At 39.4% G+C, this 25,560-nt stretch overlaps 1 protein-coding gene across 16 annotated transcripts in view; it reads left to right on the top strand.

Annotated features, from left to right (window-relative positions):
• Positions 1-25,560, top strand: part of Mllt10 (MLLT10 histone lysine methyltransferase DOT1L cofactor) — a 141,147-nt gene that overhangs the window by 41,859 nt on the left and 73,728 nt on the right. For 15 of the 16 annotated variants that reach the window (XM_040755427.1, XM_040755431.1, XM_040755429.1 and 12 more), the window contains 3 exons: positions 6,430-6,533; positions 8,678-8,771; positions 10,989-11,084. In XM_040755427.1, coding sequence (XP_040611361.1) covers positions 6,430-6,533; positions 8,678-8,771; positions 10,989-11,084 — 294 coding nt within the window. The remainder of the gene's footprint in view (positions 1-6,429; positions 6,534-8,677; positions 8,772-10,988; positions 11,085-25,560) is intronic. The other variant, XM_040755430.1, reaches the window with a different exon arrangement.

Raw genomic sequence — 25,560 nt, 5'->3', positions numbered from 1 at the left:
GAGCCAACTCTTCAGCCTCAGCATACGATTCATGAGTCATAGTAATAATTTGAAAATGGATTACTTAATTTTGGAAGACTTCACTTCAAGATAAATGCCAGTAAATGATGACTTGCAGTTAATTTGTAGTACTGCAACTTTCAAAATATAGGACTTTGTAGGCATTTAACTATAGACATGGTTTGCATGCATTGCATAAGCTAGAATTCAAGGTGAAATTGAGCATTCAATAAAGGACACTCCAGCATTTATAGCAAAAAACAAACAAACAAGCAAACAAACAAAAACAAAAAACAAACCACAGTTCTATACCACACATATAAAAAGGTTGTCAGAAGTTAGTTTCTTTTGTGCCATAATATGCACATGAGTCTTAGACTAACTCTTTTTTAATGACAAAATTAGTCAGGGTGAGGGTCACTAATTTTGGTATGTTGATAGGTTCTCTTGGAGGACTCGTGACAATACCAGTTAACTTAGACTCTTCCATCTATCCTGAAGCAGAGAATTTCATCCACGGCTGGTTCCAATGCTTCTGGATTAGCATATTTTCCATGACACAGTAATATGTATACAAGTTAACTTAATAATAATTTGGAATCAAGGAAAATAGTGAAGATGCAATAGAAGATACAGTTTCAGAAAGGTTATAAAAATTGAAGAGTAGTGTAGTTTGAAGACAGATTGGCTTATATAAGTAGTTTGTATTTTAAAAGAAAAAATGTAATGTATCTATATTTCTAATCAGTGGATTATAAGTTGATTGAGATGCCAGATAGAAATCAACACATCTAGGTGGTAAGCATACCTTTAATCCCAGCACTGGGGAGGCAGAGGCAGGTGGATCTTTGTGAGTTCAAGGCCAGCCTAGTCTACAGAGAAAATCTAGGACAGGCTCTGGAGATACACAGAGAAACCCTGTCCGAAGAAACTGGAAAAAAAAAAAAAAAAGAAAGAAAAAGAAAAGAAATCCAGGCATTTTAAAGCAAATTTTATGGGCTCATATAGGTTTGAAATTGGAATGGTGAGTTTTTTTTTTTTAAACCAGCAGTAGGACCAGTGTCAGATTAGTAGCAGTGTATACCTAGCAATCATCTAATTTTATTTATTTATTTATTGTTTTTTTGAGACATGGTCTCACTTTGTAACTCTGGCTGTTCTGGAACCCAGTATGTAGATCAGACTGGCCTTGGACTCAAAGATCTGTCTGCTCCTACCTCCTGAGTGCTGGGATTAAAGGTGTGCGTCACCAAATCCAGTTTATATAATGTATATTTTATTTGAGAATTTCACATAGTCAAAATTATGAGAATTGCACATAAAGTCAGTGGTTTGATTATATATACCCCCCCCACATTCCCTTCTCCAACCCCTCCCAACCCCACTATCTCTCCCCAATTTCATGTCATCTTTTAAATCACCGCAGTTCAAAATTAATGCTATTCAAATGCACATGGCAGTGAAGCTGTCTTCAGGAGCGTGGTCAAGCAACCCAGAGCTACATCCCTGAGAAAGACTTTAACTCTTCCCTCCCTTAGCAGCCATCAAGTGCTAATAGCTCCTCAGCCAGGTGTGTACTCTGTGAGCCCTTTGTTGATCCATGCTGGAATGATGACTGGCTTGATCTTAGCAGGCCTTATGTAGGTTTCTACAGCTGCTGTGAGTTTGTAATTGCAATAGCATTTCATTCCCAGAAGACACTGTTTTTCAGGAGTATGAAGACTTCTGAGTCTTACAATCTTATTAACCCTTCTTTTCTCCTGTTCCCTGATCCTTTTGTGTGGGGGTGGGGGACAGGGGATATGAAACCTCCCATTTGGAGGTGAGAGTCCACAGGTACTTGTTGCACTTTGACAAATTGTTAGACACCATCCACTGCAGAAAGAAGCTTCTCTAATGGGGATTGAGAGCTGGTCTAATCTATAGATACAGAAATATATTAGCAAAATAAAATAGTGATAGACTAGGGCATATACATTCTTAGCTTTGGATTCCTGGCCAGATTTGCAGTACCAGGCATGAGTTTCCTCCTGTTGAACAGACCGTAAGTCTAGGCGGAAAGCAGTTGGTTGTTTCCATTCCACTCACTGTTCATACCACTAGTATACTGGTTTGCCTTGTCAGGCTGGTTGTTGCAGCTCACACAGGGTTCTCAGCTAGGTAAGACAAGACTGAGGATGGCTTTTCTCCCCCAGAAGCCTACATGTTACCTTTTGGGACTATGAAAACTAGCCAGTAGGGAGTAAGTTATCAAGATGGTACCATCTTGTTTTCTCCATATCCTGTGACCAAATTATGTGGTGTCTTTAACAGTAGGGTCTTACTATTAAGTTCTGGTTGGTATCTAAGAGCAGTGACAAGAGTCTGTATTGCTTTGGGGGTTTCTGGGACCTCCCTGACCAACAGTTGAAAGGGGTGTATTATGAAAGGGGAAATGAGAATAAGGAGGATGTAGATTTAAATGGGGTGGGGAGCAGGGAGGGCAGGTCAAAGAAGGAGATGCAGAAGGGGATAATTAAGGATACTGGAAAAAGCCATACAAAAACCTACTATTTATAAGCTTCCTGAAAAATATAAAGAGCTTATTTTATTTATTTGTTTTGGGTGGTATAAAGACTTATTGAGGGGAGGGAGTTAGTGGAGCAGGCTCAGTCTTTGAGGGGGAGCTCTCCTTAAGACTGACAGTATATTGCTCAGTTCCTCCAGCTGACTCTTGTATGAATGTGGGTGTTTACTCTCTTCTGGAGGAACTTGAATACCCTCTTGTCCTTGGAAACCCCGAGCAGCTCTGTGGCAAACTACTTGGATGCAACACCACCTACCTCCTGATCATGTCCTACATGAACTTGGTGTGTTTGATGAGGTGCTAGTCTTACCAGGTCATAGCCATTGCTCTTCAGCTGTGGCTCCTAGCAGCAAGCTCTCTCTCATACCTGGCTTCCACAGTCTCCCCCCCCCCCCACCTCCCTTCGATGGGATAAAGGCATGTGTCGCCACTCCTGGCTGGCAGTAAGTTATACTTTTGACCAGTGCAGCTACTTTTTTTCTTTTTTGGTTTTTGGAGATAAGGTTTCTCTGTATTGTTTTGGAAGCTGTCCTGGAACTAGCTCTGTAGATCAGGCTGGTCTCGAACTCAGAGATCTGCCTGCCTCTGCCTCCCGAGTGCTGGGATTAAAGGCATGCGAGAAACTCTTGTCTTGAAAAAACAAAAAACAAAACAAAACAACAACAACAAAAAACCCAAACATGAACTGGGTGGTGGTGCCATGCCTTTAACCCCAGCAATCAGGAGTCAGAGACAGGTGTATGTCTGTGAGTACGAGACCAGGCTGGTCTTCAAGAGCAAGTGCCAGGACAGGCTCCAAAGCCACAAAGAAACCCTGTCTGGAAAAACCAAAAACCAAACAAACAAAAACTGGGACATGGTAACATGTGATCCCAGTACTGGGAAGGCAGAGACAGGAAGATAGTTCCCTGGGGTTTGTTGGCCAGCCAGTCTAGCCAAATTGGTGAGGTCCAGGTGAGAAACTTTCTCAAAAAATAAGATGGAGAATAATAGAGGAAGATATCCAGAGTCAACTGGTTTCACATGCATATGCACATGCTCTCATAGATACATCTACACAAAAGTCTGTTCATTAAGATAATAATAATAAAGCAGGCCTGTTATTCAGCAGAAAAATTCTGTTGGGTTCTATGGTCAGAAAATAGTTCTGTGGCTTATTGAGCAGTCTCTGGGCCCCCATTGGAGTATCCTGTTAAACCAAGAACAATATATAGGTTTAGGTGTCTGCAGCAATGGTTTATCCTAGACTCCAGTGCATATTATTTATCTCCTAGAAATGAGCGTGCCTCTTTATTGCTGTGTATATTTTGGGGAAAGGCGTTCAAGAGTCGTTTAGTCCAGATTTTAGGTGAACCTGGGATATTATTGTTGCTCTGATTGCCTTCACTGTCTGGCAGGATTATGTTTCCTCTAAAGATAACTTGTGTGTTCAGGTTGAGGACTATACTGTGTCTTTTCATTGTTTTTTGAAACAGAGTCCCAGCACAGCCAGGAATACACTGAGACTCTGTTCCTGTCTGTGCTGGAACTCAATAAGTAGACCAGGCTGGTCCTGGAATTCAGAGATCTATCTACCTAAGAGAAATCTTGTCCTCAGGAAAAGTCTATCCTGTTTGTCCTGGAACTCACTCTTTAGATCAGACTGGACTCAAACTCAGAGAATTCACCTACCTTTCCCTCCCAAGTTGCTGGGATTAAAGGTGTGTCATAGCTGCCTGGAAGACAAAGTTTCATGTGGTCTAGGCTGGTCTTAAACTCCTGATCTTAAGGTATAGACCACAATTGGCTTGCTATTGTAATTTTTAAAGTTATTTCATTATTTTATATATAAGGGTGTTTTAGATACATGCATGTCTGTGTATCACATGTGTGCGTAGTACCTACTGATGCCAGAGAAGGTTTTGGATCCCCTGAGACAGGAGTTAATGGACAGCTGGACATTGATGGTCAGTCCTCTAGAAGAGCAGCCAGTTTTCTTCTTCTTTTTTTATTTTTTTTATTTTTCAGTTTAAATTTAGATAAGAGACAAGGTTGCTTCACAAGTCAGTTCCAGGGCCCTCTCCCTTTCCCTCCCCTCCACCCGTGCCCTCCCCCGAACCCCCCCCCCCATTATCCCCTCATTTCCCCAGGGAGGGTGAGGCCCTCTATGGGGGTGTCCATAGTCTGTCATTTCATATAGGGCAGGGCCTAGACCCTCCCCCCAAGAGTTCAGGGTGAGAGTGCCCCTCACATTGTTGGATGGGAGTCCAAAATCCGTGTGTATACTCGGGATGGGTACTGATCTGCTGCCCAAGGTTCAATAGATTACCTAGCAGCCAGTCTTCTTAACTATGCTGAGTTGTCCTTCCATCCTCTTACTGTTGTATTTTTGAAATGCCTGTACTGTTAGGTAATTGTGGTTACACCTTTTTAAAAATATGTGTGTACCCTGGTGGTATTGGGCACACGCCTTTAATACTAACACTCAGGAGGCAGAGGTAGGCGGATCTCTGAGTTCAAGGCCAGCCTGGTGTACAGAGTGAGTTCTGGGCTAGCCAGAGCTACACGGAAAAACCCTGCCTCAGGAAAAAAACAAAATGGAACAAAACAAAACAAAACAAAAAACCAGAAAACAAAACAAAAAAAGTGTGTACAAGTGTATAGAAGCCAGTTGTTGTCAACCTCAGGTTTATTTCTCTGGTGCCATACACCTTGCATTTTAGGCAGGGTCTCTTATTAATCTGGAGCTTGCTGTGTAGGCTAGTCATGCTGGCTTGCTGGGTTTTGGGGCTTGAACTGACGTTCTCATGCTTGGGTGGCAGTTGCTGTTCAAGTTGAGCTATTGCTCCTATACTTCTTTTTAATTTTCATTACTAAATCTCAGCTGGATGGCTTTCTTCAGTGTTAATGTGATGATATTTTGATACAATGGCTTTATTCATGAACTCCAAATCCTGTGACAAATAAATAACTGTCCTCTCAAGAAGAGCCACTAGACTTGTTATTGGTTTTTCAAGACAGGGTTTCTTTGTAGCCCTGGTTGTCTAGAATTTTCTCTGTAGACCAGACTGGCCTTGAACTCATAGAGATCTACCTGCTTTGAACTCCCAAGTACTGGGATTGAAAGTGTAAGCCAACACTGGCAACTTTTTTGAACAGAGTCTTATCAGACTCATAGCCTGGACCTTGCAATGTAATCTAGGTTGGCTTTGAAGTTGTGGTTCTTTTTACCTCAAGCCTATTGAGTATAGAGGATTATGGATATGTGTTATACCACTCCTGACCCCTGTTTCTTAAAATAAATCCCTTTATGGGCATTACAGTAGTTGTACATTGTTCTTTGTATAACCAATTTCTAGTTGCCTGTTAAATTTTATTGACCTATATACTGCTCATCTTATTTCTGTAATTAAGTTTCTGTCACATGACTACCCATGATTTTGAGCTGGCAAAGTCTAATTTTACATGGGAAGTGAAAAAATTGTCAGTTAAAGTTGCTGGAGTTGATTTAAAGAAGAATTTCTGATTTACTAAGCTAATGCTTCCTTCCTACTGCAGCGTATTATGTTATTGGGGCGCAATTGGTAATATAGATAGTTGAAGTATCTTAAAAATGACTCACAAGTTTTGTCCTGTAGGATATGGACGGTTGTATTCTGCCTCTTGATGTCAGTGCCAGTGAAGAGGCCTCTTGTCTGGCAGGGGTTTTGAGTCCAGTGAAAATACTAATGAAAGCAATGCCTTTGTGAACTTAACATTCTTTAGGAAAGGAGATTAGATAGTAAATTTGATATTAATTTCTGAAGATAACTGTAAAGTACAGATTCATGTAAAGCATGTCTGTGATTTTTGTTTCATTTTTGTTTTTGTCCCTTTATTCCAAGACTTGCTATATATGTGATGAACAAGGAAGAGAAAGCAAAGCAGCCACTGGTGCTTGCATGACATGTAATAAACATGGATGTCGACAGGCTTTCCACGTAACCTGGTAAGTATGTTTCCATCATTGTACATAAATAGAATTGGTAAATACATTATGTAACACCATGAAATCAAGTATCTGCCTACCCATATATTGTAACAGTGCATCCTGCTGGAATAGGTTTTTTTGTTGGTGCTGAAGATCAAACACAGTACCTTGTGTAAGTCCCTTACATATGGGTGGCCCCTGATGACCTCCCTCCCACCACCTGGACCCTACCCATTCAGTTCTAGGTGGCCAAGCTCTGTCCAACAGAATAAAACGCTCAAGATTTGAAAACCTACTTATCTCTACCCTGGATTCTCTGTCCCCACAAGAAGCCTTACATAAACCCTATCTTCTGCTGCTTCTCAGCCCAGCACAGACAGGCACCATCCTGGGTTTCTCCCTCCCAATAAATGTTTTGTGTGAAGTTTGTTGCATGGTGTGACTTTGTGATATTCCTTGGCTCCCTAGTACCAGGATACTGTTGCCTTCAAAGCTATAAAACTTCCACTGGGGAAGCCTTTTTCCCTCCTAACTGTAACACACCTTGAATATGTTATAAAAGCACTCTGCTGTCCAGATATACCCCCAGCTCCTTTTTTTTTTTTTTTGATCAAAAAACAATCTGTGTTGATCTGCTCATTGTGCTATGATTTTTGAAGCATGTACGCATTGCAGAGAATGTTTCCTTTTAAGTTGATATGTGAGCCAAGCCTGGTGGTACAAGCATGTAATACCTGCTACTCTGGTGGAGGCAGGAAAATGTTACAAATTCAAGACCTGAATGAGCTATATATAGTAAGTTTAAAACCGTTTTGGAAAACCTCATGAGAGAGACCTATTACTTTTTTTTTTTTTTTAAACATTCCAATCCCATTTCCCCCTCCCTTCTTTCTTCCCACTCCTTCCACTCCCCCGTCCTCCCATCTACTCCATGGAGAGGGTAAGGCCTCCTTTAGGGAGTCTTCTAAATCTATCCCATTATCTGGTTGAGGCAGGACCAAGGCTTCTCTCCACCCCACACTCCTGTGTCTAGGCTGGGCACAATATCTCTCCATATAGAATGGGCTCCACTGAGTCAGTTTGTGGATTAGAGTTAGATCTTGGACCCACTGCCAGTGGCCTCATATATTGTCCCTGTCGCACTATTGTTGTGACCTATATTATGGGACTCTAGTTTGGTATTAGGCAGATTCCCCATTTGTTAGACCTTTGTCAGTGATCTCTCACTAGCTCAGGTTAACTGATTCTGTGGGTTTCCCCATTATGGGACTCTGTTTCTAAAATACAAAAGTAAGAGCTGGCAAGATAGTTCAGCAAATAAAGCTGCTTGCTGCCAAGCTTGATGACCTGAGTTTAAAGTCTGAGTTCCACATAGTGGAAGAAACAGCCAACTCTCCCAAGTTGGGCACACACTGCAGTTCAAGGGTGTACCTGCCGATGAATACATGAATAAAGATAATAACAAATAAACAGGGATAGGGATGTAATTGAGTAGTAGTGTGCTTGCCTAGCATGTGAGACACCCCAGTACTATCCCACAAAAAGAAACTGCATTGTTTACATCTGTGTACTTGTTACCACTCTGCAAGTAAGAAGTACTAATTATGAGAGAAAAGGAATTCATTTCTCTCCACTTTTTTCATCACTTGTATTTGTTTTTTTCCAATATTGTTTTATTTTTTGAAGTTATAATTATCTTAATGAAACATTGTTGTGTTTTTTGTGGTCTCTCAACTCTATCAACCTCCTGAGCACTTGGGATTACAGGCCTGTGTCATTGAATGCAACTTATAAAGCAACTTAATCACTGTTTGGTGACATAAAACCTTGATATATCTTTATTCATGATAGAGATGAAGAGTTTGCCGTAACTATGATCATAGTATTAAAGAATGATAAATTGCAAGTGGAGGTGAAATGACCTTGGCCACAACTACTATAGAGCTTTTCTGTCCCCTGTTGTGAGCATGCAAGGTGGGCTCCAGCACGACTAGGAGGCGCATACTGAAAATAAGCAGGTGCTTTCCTAACCCAGCTAGACTTCTTGCCTCTATATTACTGTTCTCCCTTTATCTTGTCTTACAAATGCTGAAAAGTTATTTTTCTTTGCTTAAATGTATCATGGCTTGAGGTTTATTGATGTCCTTGGCTTTTGTTTGCAGTGCTCAGTTTGCTGGGCTGCTTTGCGAAGAAGAGGGGAATGGTGCAGACAACGTTCAGTACTGTGGCTACTGTAAATACCACTTTAGTAAGCTGGTGAGCAGTTTTCAATTTAGTACTAAAAAGTAGTTGACTTTGACGCCATCATAAAAAGGGCACAAAACAAGAACATAGCAGTGTTTCCTTGATTTTTACTGAATACTAATTAAATTTGTTAACCTGTTCTTTACTGAAAATGGAAAAGCTAGTAATTAAAAATTTTTGCTTTGCCAAAATATTCTAGATCAGAGTATATACTATTTGATAGCAAATATCATTTAGTGGAAAAAGTAGCTTTTAAAGAACTCTTTATTGTTTTAGTTGCTTTGATTTCCTGTTAGTAATCACTTTGGATTTTTTTGTTACTTGCTCCCTCTTCCTGTTACATCACTGTTATCCATCTTACTTGTTACAGATAACTTTGTTTTTATTTATTTAGGAAATAGTAAAACAAATGAGGCTATTTTATACCTTGGTTAAAGACCCATCTTGGAAGGTTGGGAGATGTAGTCAGACTTTGTGGTCAAACACTTAACATGGATGATTGAGTTAGAAACTTTTTGAAGCCTTTGGTTTTTTTGTTTTTAAAGTTCTTTAAATTTTATGTGCACAAGTGTTTGCTTGCATGTGTGTATATACACCACAATGTGTGCCTGGTGCCCACAGAGGTCAGAAGAGGGCTTCATATCTTCTGGAATTGGGAGTTAAGGATGGTTGTGGGCCCCCCTGTGGATGCTGGGAATTGATCTTGGGTTTTCTGAAAGAACAACAAATGCTCTTAACTCTTGATCCATGTTTCTAGCCCATAGAAACTCTGGGTTTTATGTGCTTATGTTCATTTTCCTTTGAAAAATAAGTATTTTTAATACCCCTGAATATCTGTTTCTCAGTTCTTAAATATGTAGATTCATACACTTACAATGTTTTTTTCTTTGTTGTTAAGTGCCTTATTTTTAATTATGTTTACCTGCTAAATAGGTCTGCTTGTCCCTCCCTCCCTCTTATAAATAATATTTATTATTAACCATCCTTCAGGCCTCTACTAATGAAGTCACCTAATACAGCACATTGTTACGGTGTTTCTCATCAGATGATGCACGACTATATCTAAAGTGTATATCTGTTAAAGACTGATTTATCTTAATGACCGATAGAAATGAACTATTTGTAAGAAGTTTGGACTTTAATTGAAAAGTTTGAAGCTGGGTGTGGTGGCATGTTTATAAGCCCACCCGGTTCTTTTGGGAGGTGGTAGAATAAAGTTTTCAAAGTCATCTTCCTGCTATATATGTTTAAGGGCTAACCTGGGCTACATGGGACCTTATCTCAAAAAATAACAAAAAGAATTTTGACATGTGTACAAATAGTATTATTTGTTCGTTGTGAAGATTCATCTGGTTAATAACTTGTATAGAATTTGAAATTATTTTACAGTCACTTGAAAAATCTGTTTAAAACTAATTAGCTACAGTGTAGCCAACTTGTAAGCACCCAAATGACTTTTACCTTCACACTCTTTTATGCAGTGCTACATTTTAAACAGACATATGTAATGCTTTATTAATGCTTTTAAAAGTGCATGGATCTAATACTGATATTTGTCTTAATTTTTAAAAAATGACCTGTAGAGATAAGAACTGTTTTACTCAGTATGTATTGAAAGTAAATACTTAGTGCTTTACTATTGGTATAAAGTATCTCTTTTAAATATTTACTTTGCTATTCTTTCAATCTTGTAATCTATTTTTCCCCAGTGTCCCAAGTGCTGGGGATTTTAGGTGTGTGCCACTATCCCCAGTGGCAGTCTTTAATATGTTATCTTTTGGTTAAAGCTTTTCTGTTCTGCTTTTTTTTTTCTTTTTTGTCGACTTTGAAAATATAGTAGCTTATTTGAAAATAGTAATGTTTTAACACTTGGGCAGGGTTTCTATGTTTTTGGATGTCTTCTCTCTATGTAGGCTATGCTAACCTTGAACTCACAGAGATCTGCCTGCTTCTACCTCCCGAGTGCTGGAATTAAAGATGTGTGCCTCTATGCCTGGCTTCTTTTCACAAATCTTAATAAATATACAAAAATATGGCATTGATGTTAAATATAGGGTTAGTTTTTTTCTTTGAAATGTAGTAGATGTTTAAACTCTGTTATATAAATTGCAATAACTGATTTTTTAAAAAAACTTGATATTTAAACATTTCACATTGAAAATAGATGAAGCCTAATAAAAAGTGGATTTTTATATACATATACACATATGTATATGTTTTCTTTTTTAGAAAAAGAGCAAACGGGGATCTAATAGGTCATATGATCAAAGTTTAAGTGATTCTTCCTCTCACTCTCAGGATAAACATCATGAGAAAGAGAAAAAAGTAAGTGAATTTGCTGTTGCTAATTATGTAGCACACTTTATAAAATTTAAAAAATCTTTTTAGGTAAAATTGTTTTTTACAGCTAAATGGAAGCATTGAAATTTAGAAAAATTTTGGCTAATAGAATATTAAATCAAAGACTAGGTTTAAAATAATGCCATATTTGTAAATATGGTTTTGACCATTGTAACTGAAAATTAAATACAGCTTCATTGACAGCATGAGAGTGATTTTTTTGCATGTGTTAACAGGTCATCTTACAAAATCTTGAGGTGACTTGAGCAATGATAGTTTGTTGCTATGTATCACTAACAGATTATTCCACATGTAAGTAATTTTCTCATCAGCTTTTGTCTTTTATAATAGAACAACTTTGAATTCTAAATATTCCTGGCTTTTTTTATTGATGCTAATGTTTTATTTTTTCTAGCAGCCAAATATATCATTTGTTTGTGATTATTTTGCCTTTTTAATCAAAATACTAAATCTTGCTAAATACTAACCTTTGTTCTGATTTACCTGTTTTCTGCTTAAATTTTTACTTTTTTAAATGCTGATTAATTTTTAATTAATTAAAAGCAAATATGACACAGCTATTCATACTTGATTGGTGGTTCTTTTTTATGTACATTGGTGGTTTGTCTGCATGTATGTCTGTGTGAGGGTGTCAGATCCCCTGCAACTGGAATTACAGACAGTTGAGAGTTGCCATGTGGGCGCTGAGAATTGAACCCAGGTCTTTTGGAAGGGCAGCCAGTCCTCTCAACCACTGAGCCATCTCTCGGGCCCCTGATTTGTGGTTCTTTTAAGAATATATTGGCAGTATAGTAAAGGGATAACCCCTCTTTACCTTACTGAACATAAGGTAAAAGATGGTATCTTAAATGGAGAAAGAATGTTTTTGTAGAGTTGATATGAACTAATTTTAAAAGTATGTCTGCGGATTTTATATAATGCTTGAAAATGAGGTCATAATAACATTTATTTATTTATTTACTTATTTTTGAAAGTTTTTCGAGACAGGGTTTCTCTGTATTGCTTTGGAGGCTGTCCTGGAACTAGCTCTTGTAGACCAGACTGGTCTCAAACTCACAGAGATCCACCTGCCTCTGCCTCCCAAGTGCTGGGATTAAAGGTGTGCCACCAATGCCCGGTTTTATATAGCATTTTATATCTCTTTGGGAAATGCTGTAGTTATTTTAGCAATTGTTGACTTCAGCTTGTGTTATGTACCTTTTTTTGAAGTTAAATACAAACAATTTCAAATATTTAGTTTTGAGATTGCTTGTATAGTGTGAGCAAAATAATAAATGTGATTTAGTTTTGTATAATTAGGGTTATATGTATAAATATTGGAGGTCTATGGTAGCCAGGAATTGCATGTGTTTGTCTTATGAGGTAGTTTTGTGATAAAAGTGTCTGTAGGATTATGTTTATTGCTTGGATTGTTGATTGAAAGAATACAAATTGGTTTGATTAGGGTTTTAATAAGTGATGACATAATTTTATTTATGCTTTTGAAACCACAACCTGAAGTTTATGTAGGTAGGTAGGCCTTATTACAGTGAAAAAGGAAGTGTTATCATTATTGGTCTTTTAAGTTGTGGTATTTCATGAGCATTGTTTTACAAATGACCATTGTATGGTCATCCTGATTTGCATGTATGCTTTTCATGTTTTGAAGGACAGTTACTAATGTAATGCAGTTCTGTCGTTGAGCTTGTCTTTTATCTTCTGCAAATGAATGTGATTCTGTATTTTACCAAATCTTTATAAATTTTTGTGGAATTCTAGTTTTAAAAAATTGTATTTAATTAAATTTGTTCAGCTTCAGATTTTAGAGTTTAAACAATATTTGGATTTTACTTTTAGCATATTAAAAGATATAACTTAGTATTTTTTTGGTCATCAAGTTTAATTCTATTTTATTTTTCTCCCACTGGTGCTGATAGTTGAACCTAAGGCCTCTGGCATGCAAAATAAGCACTCTTAACACTGAGCTGCATCCTTAGCCCATATTTCTATGTTTTATTATTAGATGAGGTTTGTTATTAAATGTATTACACAAGTTAAAATTACTTGCCTTGGAGTAGGACTTTTAAAATAATGGTATGATGTTAAGTAATAACATAGTTGAATTGATGGGAGTATTACAGGTTTTTCATTGTCCTTTACACCTATTTATTTTAAGAGCTGTCACTCATCTGTCATTATCTTGCCTCATCCTCCTTAATAGTTTGAATTACTGACCTGCATTACCCTGTACCTGGCTATTTTCTTTTAGATGTATATGTCTGGGCTTGGCGTGGTGATACACAGCTGTAATTCCAATATGCAAAGAGTAAATTAGGAGGTTTCCAGACTAGCTTGGGCTACTAACAGCAATCACAGATAAATATTAGAGAGAAAAAATGGTACCTAAATTGAACATTTACGGACTGTAGCACAAATTCTAATTGTCCTTAATAATACAAACTCAAAGTCAGATACTGGGGTTGTTGAAGATTAGAGAAGCAAAGCGGCCAGTCACTGGAGAGTTCTCACCTCTACCAATGGTCAAACAGAAAGGGTGATCCTGTCCTCAAATTGCATCTCTAGCCTGCATCTGTCTTTACCAAATCTCAGACTGCACTGAGCTTCTGTCTCCCCCCACCTTATATTCCTCTCTAGTGCTGGGATTAAGGTGTGGGATCCCAAGTGCTGAAATGACCTTTGTGTGAGCTCTGTTTCTCTTTAAGACTGGATCGATTTTGTGTAGCTCAGGGTGAGCTTGCACTAGCTCTGTCTGCCTCTGTCTCCCGAGTGCTGGGATTAAATGTGTGTACCCGTTTTAGTTCTACCTGCTCTGTGGCTAACTAGTGTGACTTCTAGGATTAAAGGTGTGTGCCATCACTGCCTGGCTTCTGTGGCTAACTAGTGTGGCTAGCTTTGCACTCTGATCTTCAGGCAAACTTTGTTATATCATAAAATATCTCCACAATAGACCTTGTTGTATTTATTAGCTGTTATTGATGTTGCGAATGTTTTCTTGTTCTGCCAGGTCCCGCCACCCTTCTCAGCATCAAATAAGTACACCGAGACTTATATTAAATATAAAACTGATTGTCAGTGACTAGGACTTCTTACTGGGTAGCTCTGTCTTAATTATTAACCCATTTCTACTCATCTATGTATTTGTACGTGGTCTTGGCTTACTGGAGAATGTCTGGATCTTCTCATTTCTCGACTACATGGCTACTGTCTTTTGCCAGTTTTCTCTTCCTACCTTTCTTAGATTTCTCCCAATCCTAGTCCCGCCTATCTTCCTGCCTCATTGGCCAGATAGTGTTTTATTCATCCGCCAATAAGAGAAACATATATACAGAAGGACATCCCCCATCAAATATTGAAATCATTATGTGATGATATCTGTGGATTATATATAATTGCTACAGCATTGTGTGTAAGAGACTTGAGTATCCATGAATGTGTGTGTCAGACACAGGAATGTAAAGGTGAATGCATTTCACTGCATGTAGCTTTCACAAGCGGTTTATACTTGGGTGTTGTAGAATATTTTAAGATGTGTTACTTTTGTTTATGCTCTGGAACCTTTGTTTAATGACGCAAAAATATGTTTGAATAAATAAAATTTACCCGTGGTCAGCAAGTGACTGACAGGAAGTGGTAGGGAGGAGCCAGGTGAAAAAGGGCTTTTAAGGAGGGGTGAGGAAAAGGAAGGTTTCTGGAGGTGAACTACTCTTCAGCCTCTCTGAGGAGCAGAATTCCATCTCAGTCTTGGAATCTTGAGTTCTTCAGAGGGATAGAGATTTAGATAAATTCCCCTTGGTAGCTTTGAGAGAATCTGTGCTTGAGGGAACAGAATTCCCTCAGCCTTTGATTCTTGCTGCCTAACCCTGCTGATAGTTGCTGATTCAGACAGCTGTGGCTTACAAAGCAGCAACAACTTAAAAGGAGACAACACTTGGGTACTTTACTTTTCTAGATTATTGAAACAAGACTAACCTCAAATTTCTGATCTTTTTGCTTCCTCCTCCCAAATTCTGAAAATGTAGCTATGTGTCGCGTCTGCTGCGCGGCCTGTGTCTGAGAACGTGCGGAGGGTGTCGGGGATTGACAACACAGAGACTCGTTCAACGATGTAAAGAAAACTTTAAGCAGGCCCCAAAAAGGTTCAAGAAAACTTCCTAAGAAAGGCTCCCACCAGAGAAGCTTCTGCTCTCCCCTCTACCCTGGCTGGTTCTGCTCTCTGACCCCAGAAACTGATCTGGGCGTGGCAGAAGAGGTGGTTAGTCTTTGGACAAGGTCGAGGTCAGGGTGGCTTCTGTGGGCAGGCCTTTTCCAGGAACTTAATGCCCCCAGGCATTGTATTGTTTTTAGTAAACATGTTTTTAGTAAACATTGTCTTACAGCTGCCTACTCCCAGGCAGAAGGGGAAGTGGGTCTCTGCTCAAGGTCTGGTGTTCCCACAATTCACCCCTTTTTATTTTTAAATGAGGCACTCCTGGCTTAGGTCAAGTAGGGTCACCCTCCCTTTCCCGTCCTTGGGGGACCTTGAACCCCTGTCTTAGGCGGGAGGGGTCTTCCCCACAGGTGGCCCGTCATCAGAGCACCCCAACTTTAAATCATCTGTAACCAACCTTCATGGCTATCGGGATTGCCATGGGCTAGGCTAAGCAATACTTGGTTACGGATCTCTTGCCTCTGGAACAAGGCACGTTTGAGCTCGGCATAAAGCCAGAATGCCTACCGCCACTGCCACCATTTCCAGGACCCCCATTGACATAGCGCCTCTCCATCACCGTACCCATCACCAGATCTGGGCCATAACATTCTACCAGCCTTCATCTGTTACAAGGGTAATCCACACGTGATTTACATTCTGTTACAAGGGTAACCCGCATGTGATTTACATTTACAATTTGATGAGGTTTACAATTGTTCCAAGATCTGCTCAGGAAAGCATTTAGAAAGTGCACTTGCACAGATACATTAGGTACAATCATTGATGTTACACATGTAGCATTATAAAAAATATGAACAATAGGCTTGTTGCACTATCCACAGAGCACCAATTTGTTCCTGTGGTGATGCAGTTTGTTGATTTAACGTCAGCTGATTATGCGACTTGAGTCAAAGTCTCCTTTTTGTCGCATTAGGACAAGTTGCATCTCTCTAGAAAAATACACTGGCCTAGTCGTGATTCCAGAAACAGGAACCATCAAGTCTGATATTTCAAGTGACCATGTCCTGTTCAATTACTTAAAAGAGGCTTTTGCCCCTCATCACAGTCCATACCAATGTCCAAATGTTTTAAATGGGTCCTTTTTTTTTTCTGTTGGCTTCACAATGAAAACTCATGGGTCTGGAAGGTTGATGCAGCAGGTCTGTTGAGAAACTGGAAATCTCGAACCGACTGTTTTCTTTCTTTCTTGGGCTCTAGATTCGATGACAGCAAGGGTCAGGAACACTGATTTAGGAGATCTCACTCAAACTGGCTTAGGTAGGCTCCCATGGTCTCAGGTCCAGTTTTTCTCTGCTCCATGCTGAAGCTTTTATTCTTTTCCTACAAGAAAACACAAACATGCCCTCGACCCCAAATTAGGGTCTTCTCCACTGTTTAGTGCATGGATGTCTCCATTTGACCTGAGCAATAGTTGCTCAAGTTCCATCATGCCAGAATCTGTCTGAAGCTCATTGGCATTCACATTATAAAATTTTTAAATGAGGAGTGTATTATTTGATGAGTCATGTGGGAACTGGGGACATTATTCCCCCTTTTTTATTTTCTAAAAAAATTTTTTTTTGAACTGTTGAAGCTGGACCATAATAGTAGAAGGATTTGTCTACTCTCCTTGGTTAACTATCTAGATAAATTTAGATTATTTGTAGATGACCATTAAAAAGGACATATCCATTAAATATTTCCCAAAAACTTCTGAAAATCACTCAAAGATTGTAAACTATACTGTGTCCAAATAACTTTTGAAAATTATTTGAAGTCTGTGAGCAGTCTTTCCCAATCTAACCTGTAGAGCTCTCACTAGCTGACAAGGCCTCATTTGCATCTTAAATTTTTCTGTAAAAGCATTAACAGACTGGCTGGATGTTCCTTTTGTCTATATTTAAAGCAATCTAGGTAGCTTCTTAACTATTTTTGAAGGGATTTAAGTATCCTTTTAATCATATAAGCAGTTCACACTCATGCATTCACAATCACATTTCATACATACTGGTGTGGCCACACCATACATTCAGAACATACATATATCTTTCAGTCATCCTTTTTCCCTAGGTCATGATTAGTTTGTTGCAATGAAGCTTCCTTAATTGAAATCTATGTAAAAGAACAACTCCAGCCAATCCTTGAACTAAAAGGGTTAAAAAGTCCTGTATGTTCTTTATCATTCCTCCATTTGAGCTACAGTCATGGGGTACAGCCGTACCTACTCCTTGTAACTGTAGATGCTAGGTGGAGAGGCCAAGCTTTTGGCCAAAAGTTTTTAGAGATGACTCACAAAATAGAATTTAAATGTAAACAACAATTTTTCATTCCATATACCTTTGTCTTTTTCTTTTTCTTTACTTAATACCAGTACCTGTTTACTGTTACAAATTTTTTTTCCCATTTTTTTTTAAGTCAGGGTTTCTCTGTATTGTTTGAGGCTGTCAGTCCAGCCTGGCCTCGAACTCACAGAGATACGCCTGCCTCTGTCTCCCCAAGTGCTGGGATTAAAGGCGTGTGCCACCACCGCCCAGCTTGTTACCAATTTTTTTTTTTCTCTGTATTATTTGGAGGCTGTCTTGGAACTTGCTCTGTAAACCAGGCTGGCCTTGAACTCAAGAGATCTGCCTGCCTGTGTCTCCCGAGTACTGGGATTAAAGGCGTGTGCTGCCAACGCCCGGCTATTCACCCATTTTCAATCCAACTTTCAACCCAGGATGTTCCCTCATAAGGGCGTGTTGGGACTAAAGGCGTATGCCGCTGGTATTAAAGGCGTATGCCGCTGGTAATCTCTTGGATTCCCCTACTTTCTGACCCTGGTATCAGGCTTAGGAGGGGGAAACTCAGAATGTCTAGTTTCTGACTTTTTAATCTCATTGGCGGCAGCCGCTCCCAATGTATTATTGGTGTTATAAAATTTGATGAACAGGGAGCTGGAATGACTAACTGGCATCAACATGGGGGGGAATACTCACCAACGCCCATATTTCCCTTACCTGAGTGTTCAGTAATGGTTGGATCATCTTTATCATGGTGAGCATTCCTAGTATCCGGAGTAGTATTGGGGTCGACATGCCTGATGCACCGTTCGGGGACCCAAATGGGCTTCTCACTTCCTGGAGGGAAAACACAAACATCCCCTCGGACCCTAGCTAATAGGGGGGTGGGTGGCTGCCATTTTCCTGTAATTAAGTCCTTCCATCTGACCCATCCCAAGGACTGGGAGGGTTTGTTTCAATGTCTCTTCATAGTAGACAAATTATTACGGTATAGGGGCATTCCAAGGGGACATGGAAGGAACCAAATGACCTGCTTCCAATTGTGCTGGGCCGATACTTCCAAAACCTTGGTTGCCCCTTTTCTCTTCAATTTTTCTAGCCTCACAAGGAGCTGTAGGGAGAAGGAGTAACTGAGCAATCCGTTCTCCTGCAGGGATGGCAACAACCCCACTGCCCACTGATGTCATTATTTTAATCTCCCCCTCACTATCCTGGTCTATAACACCGGGGTGTACCTGGATGCCTCGAAGAATAGTACTGGACCGTCCCAAGAGTAGTCCGACCATGCCTGGAGGCAATGGCCCATGCACCCCAGGCTAGCTATCCCTCCCCAGTGTTGGAATTCGCTATGCTTGAGTCTATTTTCTCTTTCTAACAACGGTTTTCTAGTTTTAGGTTCTAGCTTAAGGCCTTCCACACATTTGGAGTTGATTTTTATATAGGTAAGAGGTAACGGTCTAGTTTTGTCTTCATGTGGATATCCAGTTTTCTTAGCAGCATTTGTTGAAGATGCTAATCTATCCTTGAATATATATATTTTTGGCATTGCTGCCAAAAATTAGGTGGGTTTTTATCAGGGTCTTCCACTCTTAATTGATTGACATGTTTGTTTTGCTACTACTATGCTGGCTTTGTTACTATGACCTGTAATATAACTAATATAACTTACGATGAGACATAGTCATAAAATCTAGTAGTGTTCTTTTAAAAATACTCCTCCCCTTTTTAACGTGTTGGCAATTCTTTTTTTTTTTTCCGGTTTTACGAGACGGTTTCTTTGTATTGTTTTAGAGGTTGTTGGTCCAGCCCGGCCTGGAACTCACAGAGATCCGCCTGCCTCTGCCTCCCAAGTGCTGGTATTAAAGGCGCGCGCCAGTACCGTCTGGCTGTTGGCAATTCTTGTATGTATGCAATATCTATCTTCAACTTACGTCCTCTCTACTCCTGGATTCCTCCATAGCATGACCTTCTCACTTTGATGAATTTATTCATCCACACAGTCCGTGTGTGTGTGTGTGTGTGTGTGTGTGTGTGTGTGTGTGTGTGTGTGTGTGTGTACGTACATATGTACCTACGTAAGTATGTGTCGGCTCCAGAGGTCAGCCTTCAGTGTAAATCCTAAAGCACCTCTTTTTTCATGTGGTGGCTTTGTGAAATGGGACTCAGGTCTTCTTGCTTGTGTGACAACATTTTACAAATGAGCTACCTTCCCAGTTGTTTACCTGATTTTTTTCATATGTTAAATAGCAAGGCCAACCAAATTTTGTTTGTTAATTTTGTTTCTTTCTTTTTTTGTTTTTTTGAGACAGGGTTTCTCTGTATTGTTTTGGAGGCTGTCCTGGAACTCGCTCTGTAGACCAGGCTGGCCTCGAACTCACAGAGATCCGCCTGCCTCTGCCTCCTGCATGAGCCACCAACGCCTGGCCTGATGACAGTATTTATCAGAGCTACATGTTTTCAGCATGTTTCTTTAGGGCTTTATGTATAGAGTCATACCATCATCAAATAAAGATACTTTGATTTTTTTTTCTTTTCCCTTTTTGTGTTTCTCTCCTGACGTTTTCTTTTCTTTATAGTCTTATCACTCTAGCTAAGCCTTTAAGTACTATCTGATTTTAGTGGAAAAGCTTTGAGGTTTCCCCATTTAATATGACTTTGTCTATAGGCTTATCGTATATTATCTTTTTTTTTTTAATATTTATTTATTTATTTATTACTTATACACCAGATTGAATTGTAGATGGTTGTCAGCCACCATGTCGTTGCTGGGAATTGAACTCAAGACCTCTGGAAGAGCAGTCACTGCTCTTAACCTCTGAGCCATCTCTCCAGCCCCGTATATTATCTTTTTTACATTGAGATAATGTCCTATTCTAGGCTTTTATCATGAAGGTACAGTTGGGTGTTGTCAGAAGCCTTTTCTGCATCTACTGTGGTGCTCATGTGATTTTTGTCCTTGCAGCATTTTAGGTAATCTATTACATTTATTAATTTGTGTATGTTAAGCCATTCCCTGTATCTCTGGAGTGAGGCCAGCTTGATCATGGGGAGCGATCTTTTTGCTTTGTTTCAGTCTGCAGATATTTGTGGAGAAGTTTGTATCTTTTTCCATTGTCTTGTGCATGACCTCCCAACCACTCCCTACTGGCCACCACTCTCCTCCTTGTGCTTCCATCGTTTGATACCTGCATTGTAGTCTCCTTTGATACTTGGATTGGACTGGCTGTGTAAAGAATTTTGTAGCGTGCCTTCCTTTTCTGTTTTATGGAATATTTTGATAAGTAGCGATGTTCTTACTTCTTAAGAATTTGGTGGAATTTAGCAGTGAATTTTCCCAGGTTTGGCCTTCTTTATTTAGGAGTTATTTAAATTACTGCACTAATCTCACTGCTTATATTAGGACTTTATGTCTTACTAGGTCATATATCCAAAAATACTCCACTTTTTGGCTTTCTATTTTAGTATTACATGTATTATTTGCATGTAAGGTTTGTGTGTGTGTGCGTGTGTGTGTGTGCTCACTCCTGGGCATATAGATTTACATGCATATGTGTGCTTATGTTTGTAGAGGTACCTTTCTTGACTGTTCTCCACCTTAGTTTTTGAGACAGGCTCTCACTGAATCTGGAGCTCTTCTATTTCTGTTAGTCTGACTGGCCAGTAAACTCCAGGGTCTGTCTCCAATCCACCAGTGCTGTGGTTACAGATGTACACCTCCATGCCTGACTATTACGTGGGTGCTGGGGATCCAAACTCAGGTTCTCATAATCATGCAGCAGGCACTTACCGACTCAGTCATCTCCCCAGCCCTGGAGTGTAAATTTTTAAGGTATATCGTAATGATTTTTATGAATTCCATTGATATTATAATATGTTCCATTTTGTCTTGTAAATTTGGGTCATCTATTTCTGTCTTTTGGGTAGTTTGGCTAAGGGTTTGCTAGTTTTCTTTTTAAGGATCAATTATGTCATTGAATCTTTGTATTGCAGTTTTTATTTTTATCTCATTAATTTCTTACCAGATTAGTTCTCTCCCCCTCCCTCCCTCCCTCCCTCCCTCCCTCCCTCCCTCCCTCCCTCCCCTTCCTCTCTCCCTCCCTCCCTCCCCTTCCTCTCTCCCTCTCTCCCTCCCTCCCCTTCCTCTCTCCCTCCCTCCCTCCCCTTCCTCTCTCTCCTCCCTCCCCTCTCTCTCTCCCCTCCCTCCCCTCCCTACCTTAGAAACCATAAGTTGATGTCGGATATCTTCCTCAGTTTTTTCCTATCTTCTCTCTCCCCCCCCCCCTCTTTTTGGATTCGGCGTCTCTTAGTAAACTTTGAGTTCACATGTTTGACTAGACAGACTGACCAGTAAATCCTAAGGATTCTCCTTTCTGTCTCTCCCCAGTACTGGGATTTTAGGCACTTTTACATGGGTCCTCATTATTTCAGGGAAAGGAGTCAACCTTGACTCTGGTTAATTCTCTCTTTGTCTGTTGATTTGTTGCTTGGTTTTTCTAAGGTCCTATGGTACATCTGATGTTACTTATTTGAGCTCTTACTGTTTCATGTAACACTTATGGCCGTGGCTTCTTAGGACTACTTTTATTGTATCTAGTAGGTTTTGATATTTGATATGCTGTGTTTTCATTTTAATTTGCTTCTTGGAATTAAAAAATTTTTTTCTTCTTGATTTCTTCAAGGATCCATTCAGTAGTGTGTCATTTATGCTCCATGAGTTTGTATGGTTTTGTTTTGTTTTGTTTCTGATTTCTAGCTTTACTCCATTTTATTAAAATAGATTATAAGAAGTAATTTCAGTTTCCTATGTTTATTGTCACTTTATGCCCTCTTACAATACTTTCAAGAAAGTTCCATGGACTACTTAGTAGAATGTGAGGTCCATTTGATCTGTGATGTTATTAACCAAGATGTGTTTCTGGTTGTCTGATGTGTGCCCTCTCCCATCGGGATGACATATTTCTGTGTGAAGTCTATTTTATAAATATTTGGTGTGTATGTGCTATGTAGCGTAGGTTTATCTCAATTTTAGATTCTCCTGCTTAATTTTGAGTGTTGCAATAATTATAAATTTGTGTCGTCAGTCCCAGTTGCTGTTTTAACTTCTCTTGTTCTTTTCTGTCTCTTTTTAACCCCCAGACTGTTTGCTTTTCTTCTCTTTTCTTTACATTTGAGAAACTGTGCTCAAACTTGAGGAGATCCACCTGCTTCAGCCATAGGAGTGTTTGGGATACAAGGTTCTTGTCCATGTCTGGGTCATGTACTCTGAAATTCTATGTAAACTATTTTCTGAACCACTAAGTACACCTTAGTACTTTCCTATGTAGTTGGCAATACAAGGACATTTTAAATATGATTACAGTACCATTATCAAAAATAACTATTGTTACAGATTCTAATGTGTAATACTCTGAAAATGTAAACATTTATTAGATTTTTTGGGGGTATAGTGGTGTTTGAGGGGGCACATGCAGGACACACTCCATGTGGAGGTCAGAGGCCAGCTTATTTGAGTTTCTCTCTAACTACCATATGGGTCCTAGAGGTAGACTGCAGTGTTTAGGCTTGATTGTACCAACTTGCTGCCTCTAATTTATTTTTAAAGACAATCTCACTGTGTGACCCTGTCTGGCCTGCATAGCTTTTAAACCCAAGTGTTGGGTTTAAAAATGTACACCACCACACCTGGCTTAATGTTCAAATTTTGACCACTAATGTCTTTCATAGCAACAAGGAGAAAGTTAAAAGAGAAAGAAAAAAAATCTAATTTTAAAATTTAAATTTTTAGATCTATCCCAGTTTCATGATGTATTATAGAATATATTCTCATATCTGTTCAGTGTTTGGAGTAGTTTGGAGTATTTGAACCCCCCCCCCCCATGTTTTGTAAATTTTTTCGAGACAGGGTTTCTCTGTAGCTTTGGAGGCTGTCCTGGAAATCACTTTGTAGACCAGGCTGGCCTCGAACTCACAGAGATCCGCCTGCCTCTGCCTCCCGAGTGCTGGGATTAAAGGCGTGTGCCACCAACGCCCGACTATTTCTGAAGTCTTAATGGTGGATTCTTTTGGCATATATGGTTGGTGTTTGCTCTCTTTTGTTTTCTTGTCTTGTCTTTTCTTGTGTTGGATTTTGCTGTATGACCTGGGCCAGCTTCCAACTCAGGATGATCCTTCTGACTTGTTTTCTTGAGTGCTAGGGTTGTATGTCTTTGCCATTTTGATCAGCTGGGAATATTGTTTTAATTTTTGTTCAGTGATTTAAAAACATGTATTAATGATTGAATTTATGATTTCATCTATGAGAGGTAGGTACTTCATCATTGTTATATTCCTAGTCCTTTTTGTATTAGTCAGTATTCTCTAACAGAACAGAATGGAATATAATATTGTGGGTGCGCGCACGCGCACACACACACACACAACTATATATTACATATAGTAATATCCCTCATCCATCCATCCATCCATCCATCCATCCATCCATCCATCCATCCATCCATCCATCCATCCATATTTGTAGACTAGGCTGGCCTTGAGCTCAGAGAGATCTGCTTCTGCCACCCTGCTTGCTGGGATTAAAGGTGTGTCCTGCCACTTCCTGGCTGTGTCATTTTTGCATTTTTTACCTGTTGGTTTCATAGGTCAGTGTTTGTCAGTAAACGGGAGATGTCCCCTAGGGGCAAGGGTCTTTAGAGAATGTGGGTCAGAGTACTGTGCTTCTGTAGGGAATTGTCTTGATTGTATGAGGCAGAACTTGGTTTCATATTGGCCACTCTCAGTGCTTGCTGATAGATATGGTCCCCTGGGGGGAATTGCCAATTGTTTGCTTTTCCCTCATGTTATTATGTATATCTTGTAGTTCTTTTCCCCTTATATGCTTATATATTCAGGGGCTCATTGTAATACTAGAACAGTTGAGCTTGTTGTTTTCTGTGATTGATTTTGCTATCCAGTTACTTTGTTTTTATGTAGTGTTTCATAGAGATTGCTGCCAGTGTTTGTTTTTGTTTTCGGGCTTTGTCACTACTTTAAATGGGTTTTGAAATTACTGGTTTTGTGTGTGTGTGTGTGTGTGTGTGTGTGTGTGTGTGTGTGTGTGTGTGTGTGTGTGTGTGTGTGTGTGTAAGACAGATTCTTCCATTGTATAGTTCAGAATGTCCTTGAATTTATTGTCTAGCTAAAGATGGCCTAGAACTCTCTTAATCAAATTAAGAGTCTCTTGGAACCTGGGATTACAGACATGTGTCACCCTTTCTGGTAAAATGAGATGTTTTTGTTTGTTTTTTTCCTTTTAAAGTAGGCAATAGCAGAAACACTTAGTTGTGCCTTTTCCATTAAGTGGCAAACCTACTGCTTTAATCTCAAATATGGGAATCAAATGGGCACTGATCACATTTTAAAAATGTGTGTTTTTACTGTATGTGTATAAATGTTTGCTTGTTTGTGCGTGCATGTGCCCATGCGCACCTGCTTTGTGTCTAAGAAGATCAGAAGAGAGCACTGGATTTCCTAGAACTCGTGTTAAGTGTTATTTATATGCTTACTTTTGGAATTCTTGAGGTAATTTAGACTTGGCAAAAGCTATGGCATAGAGTTGAATTGCATATATATATATATATATATATATATATATATATATATAGAGAGAGAGAGAGAGAGAGAGAGAGAGAGAGAGAGAGAGTAAAGTTGAATTTGAACGCAGTTTGCCTCCTTCATCTGCTCTTAACTGCTGTATTATGCTTCTTAAGTCTGCCAGTTTGAGTTAAGAGCAGTTAACACTGCTAAGCCATTACTTTAACCCCAGAGAAGTATTGGAGTTTATATTGAGATTTGCTTCATGGGAAGCAAAATGTTTAAAACCTCAGTTGGACACCCAACTGAGTTGGACACCTGGGCAGAGGATCTATTTGCTTAAGTCATGGTTCATGGAAACTTTCAGTTGAAAGGTAAAATGAGGACTGTGTGTTTATAGGTA

The sequence above is a fragment of the Mesocricetus auratus genome, unplaced genomic scaffold (assembly GCF_017639785.1).
Source record: "Mesocricetus auratus isolate SY011 unplaced genomic scaffold, BCM_Maur_2.0 Super-Scaffold_100013, whole genome shotgun sequence".
NCBI classification, from domain to species: Eukaryota; Metazoa; Chordata; class Mammalia; order Rodentia; family Cricetidae; genus Mesocricetus; species Mesocricetus auratus.
This window is presented reverse-complemented; position numbering and strand designations above follow the sequence as displayed.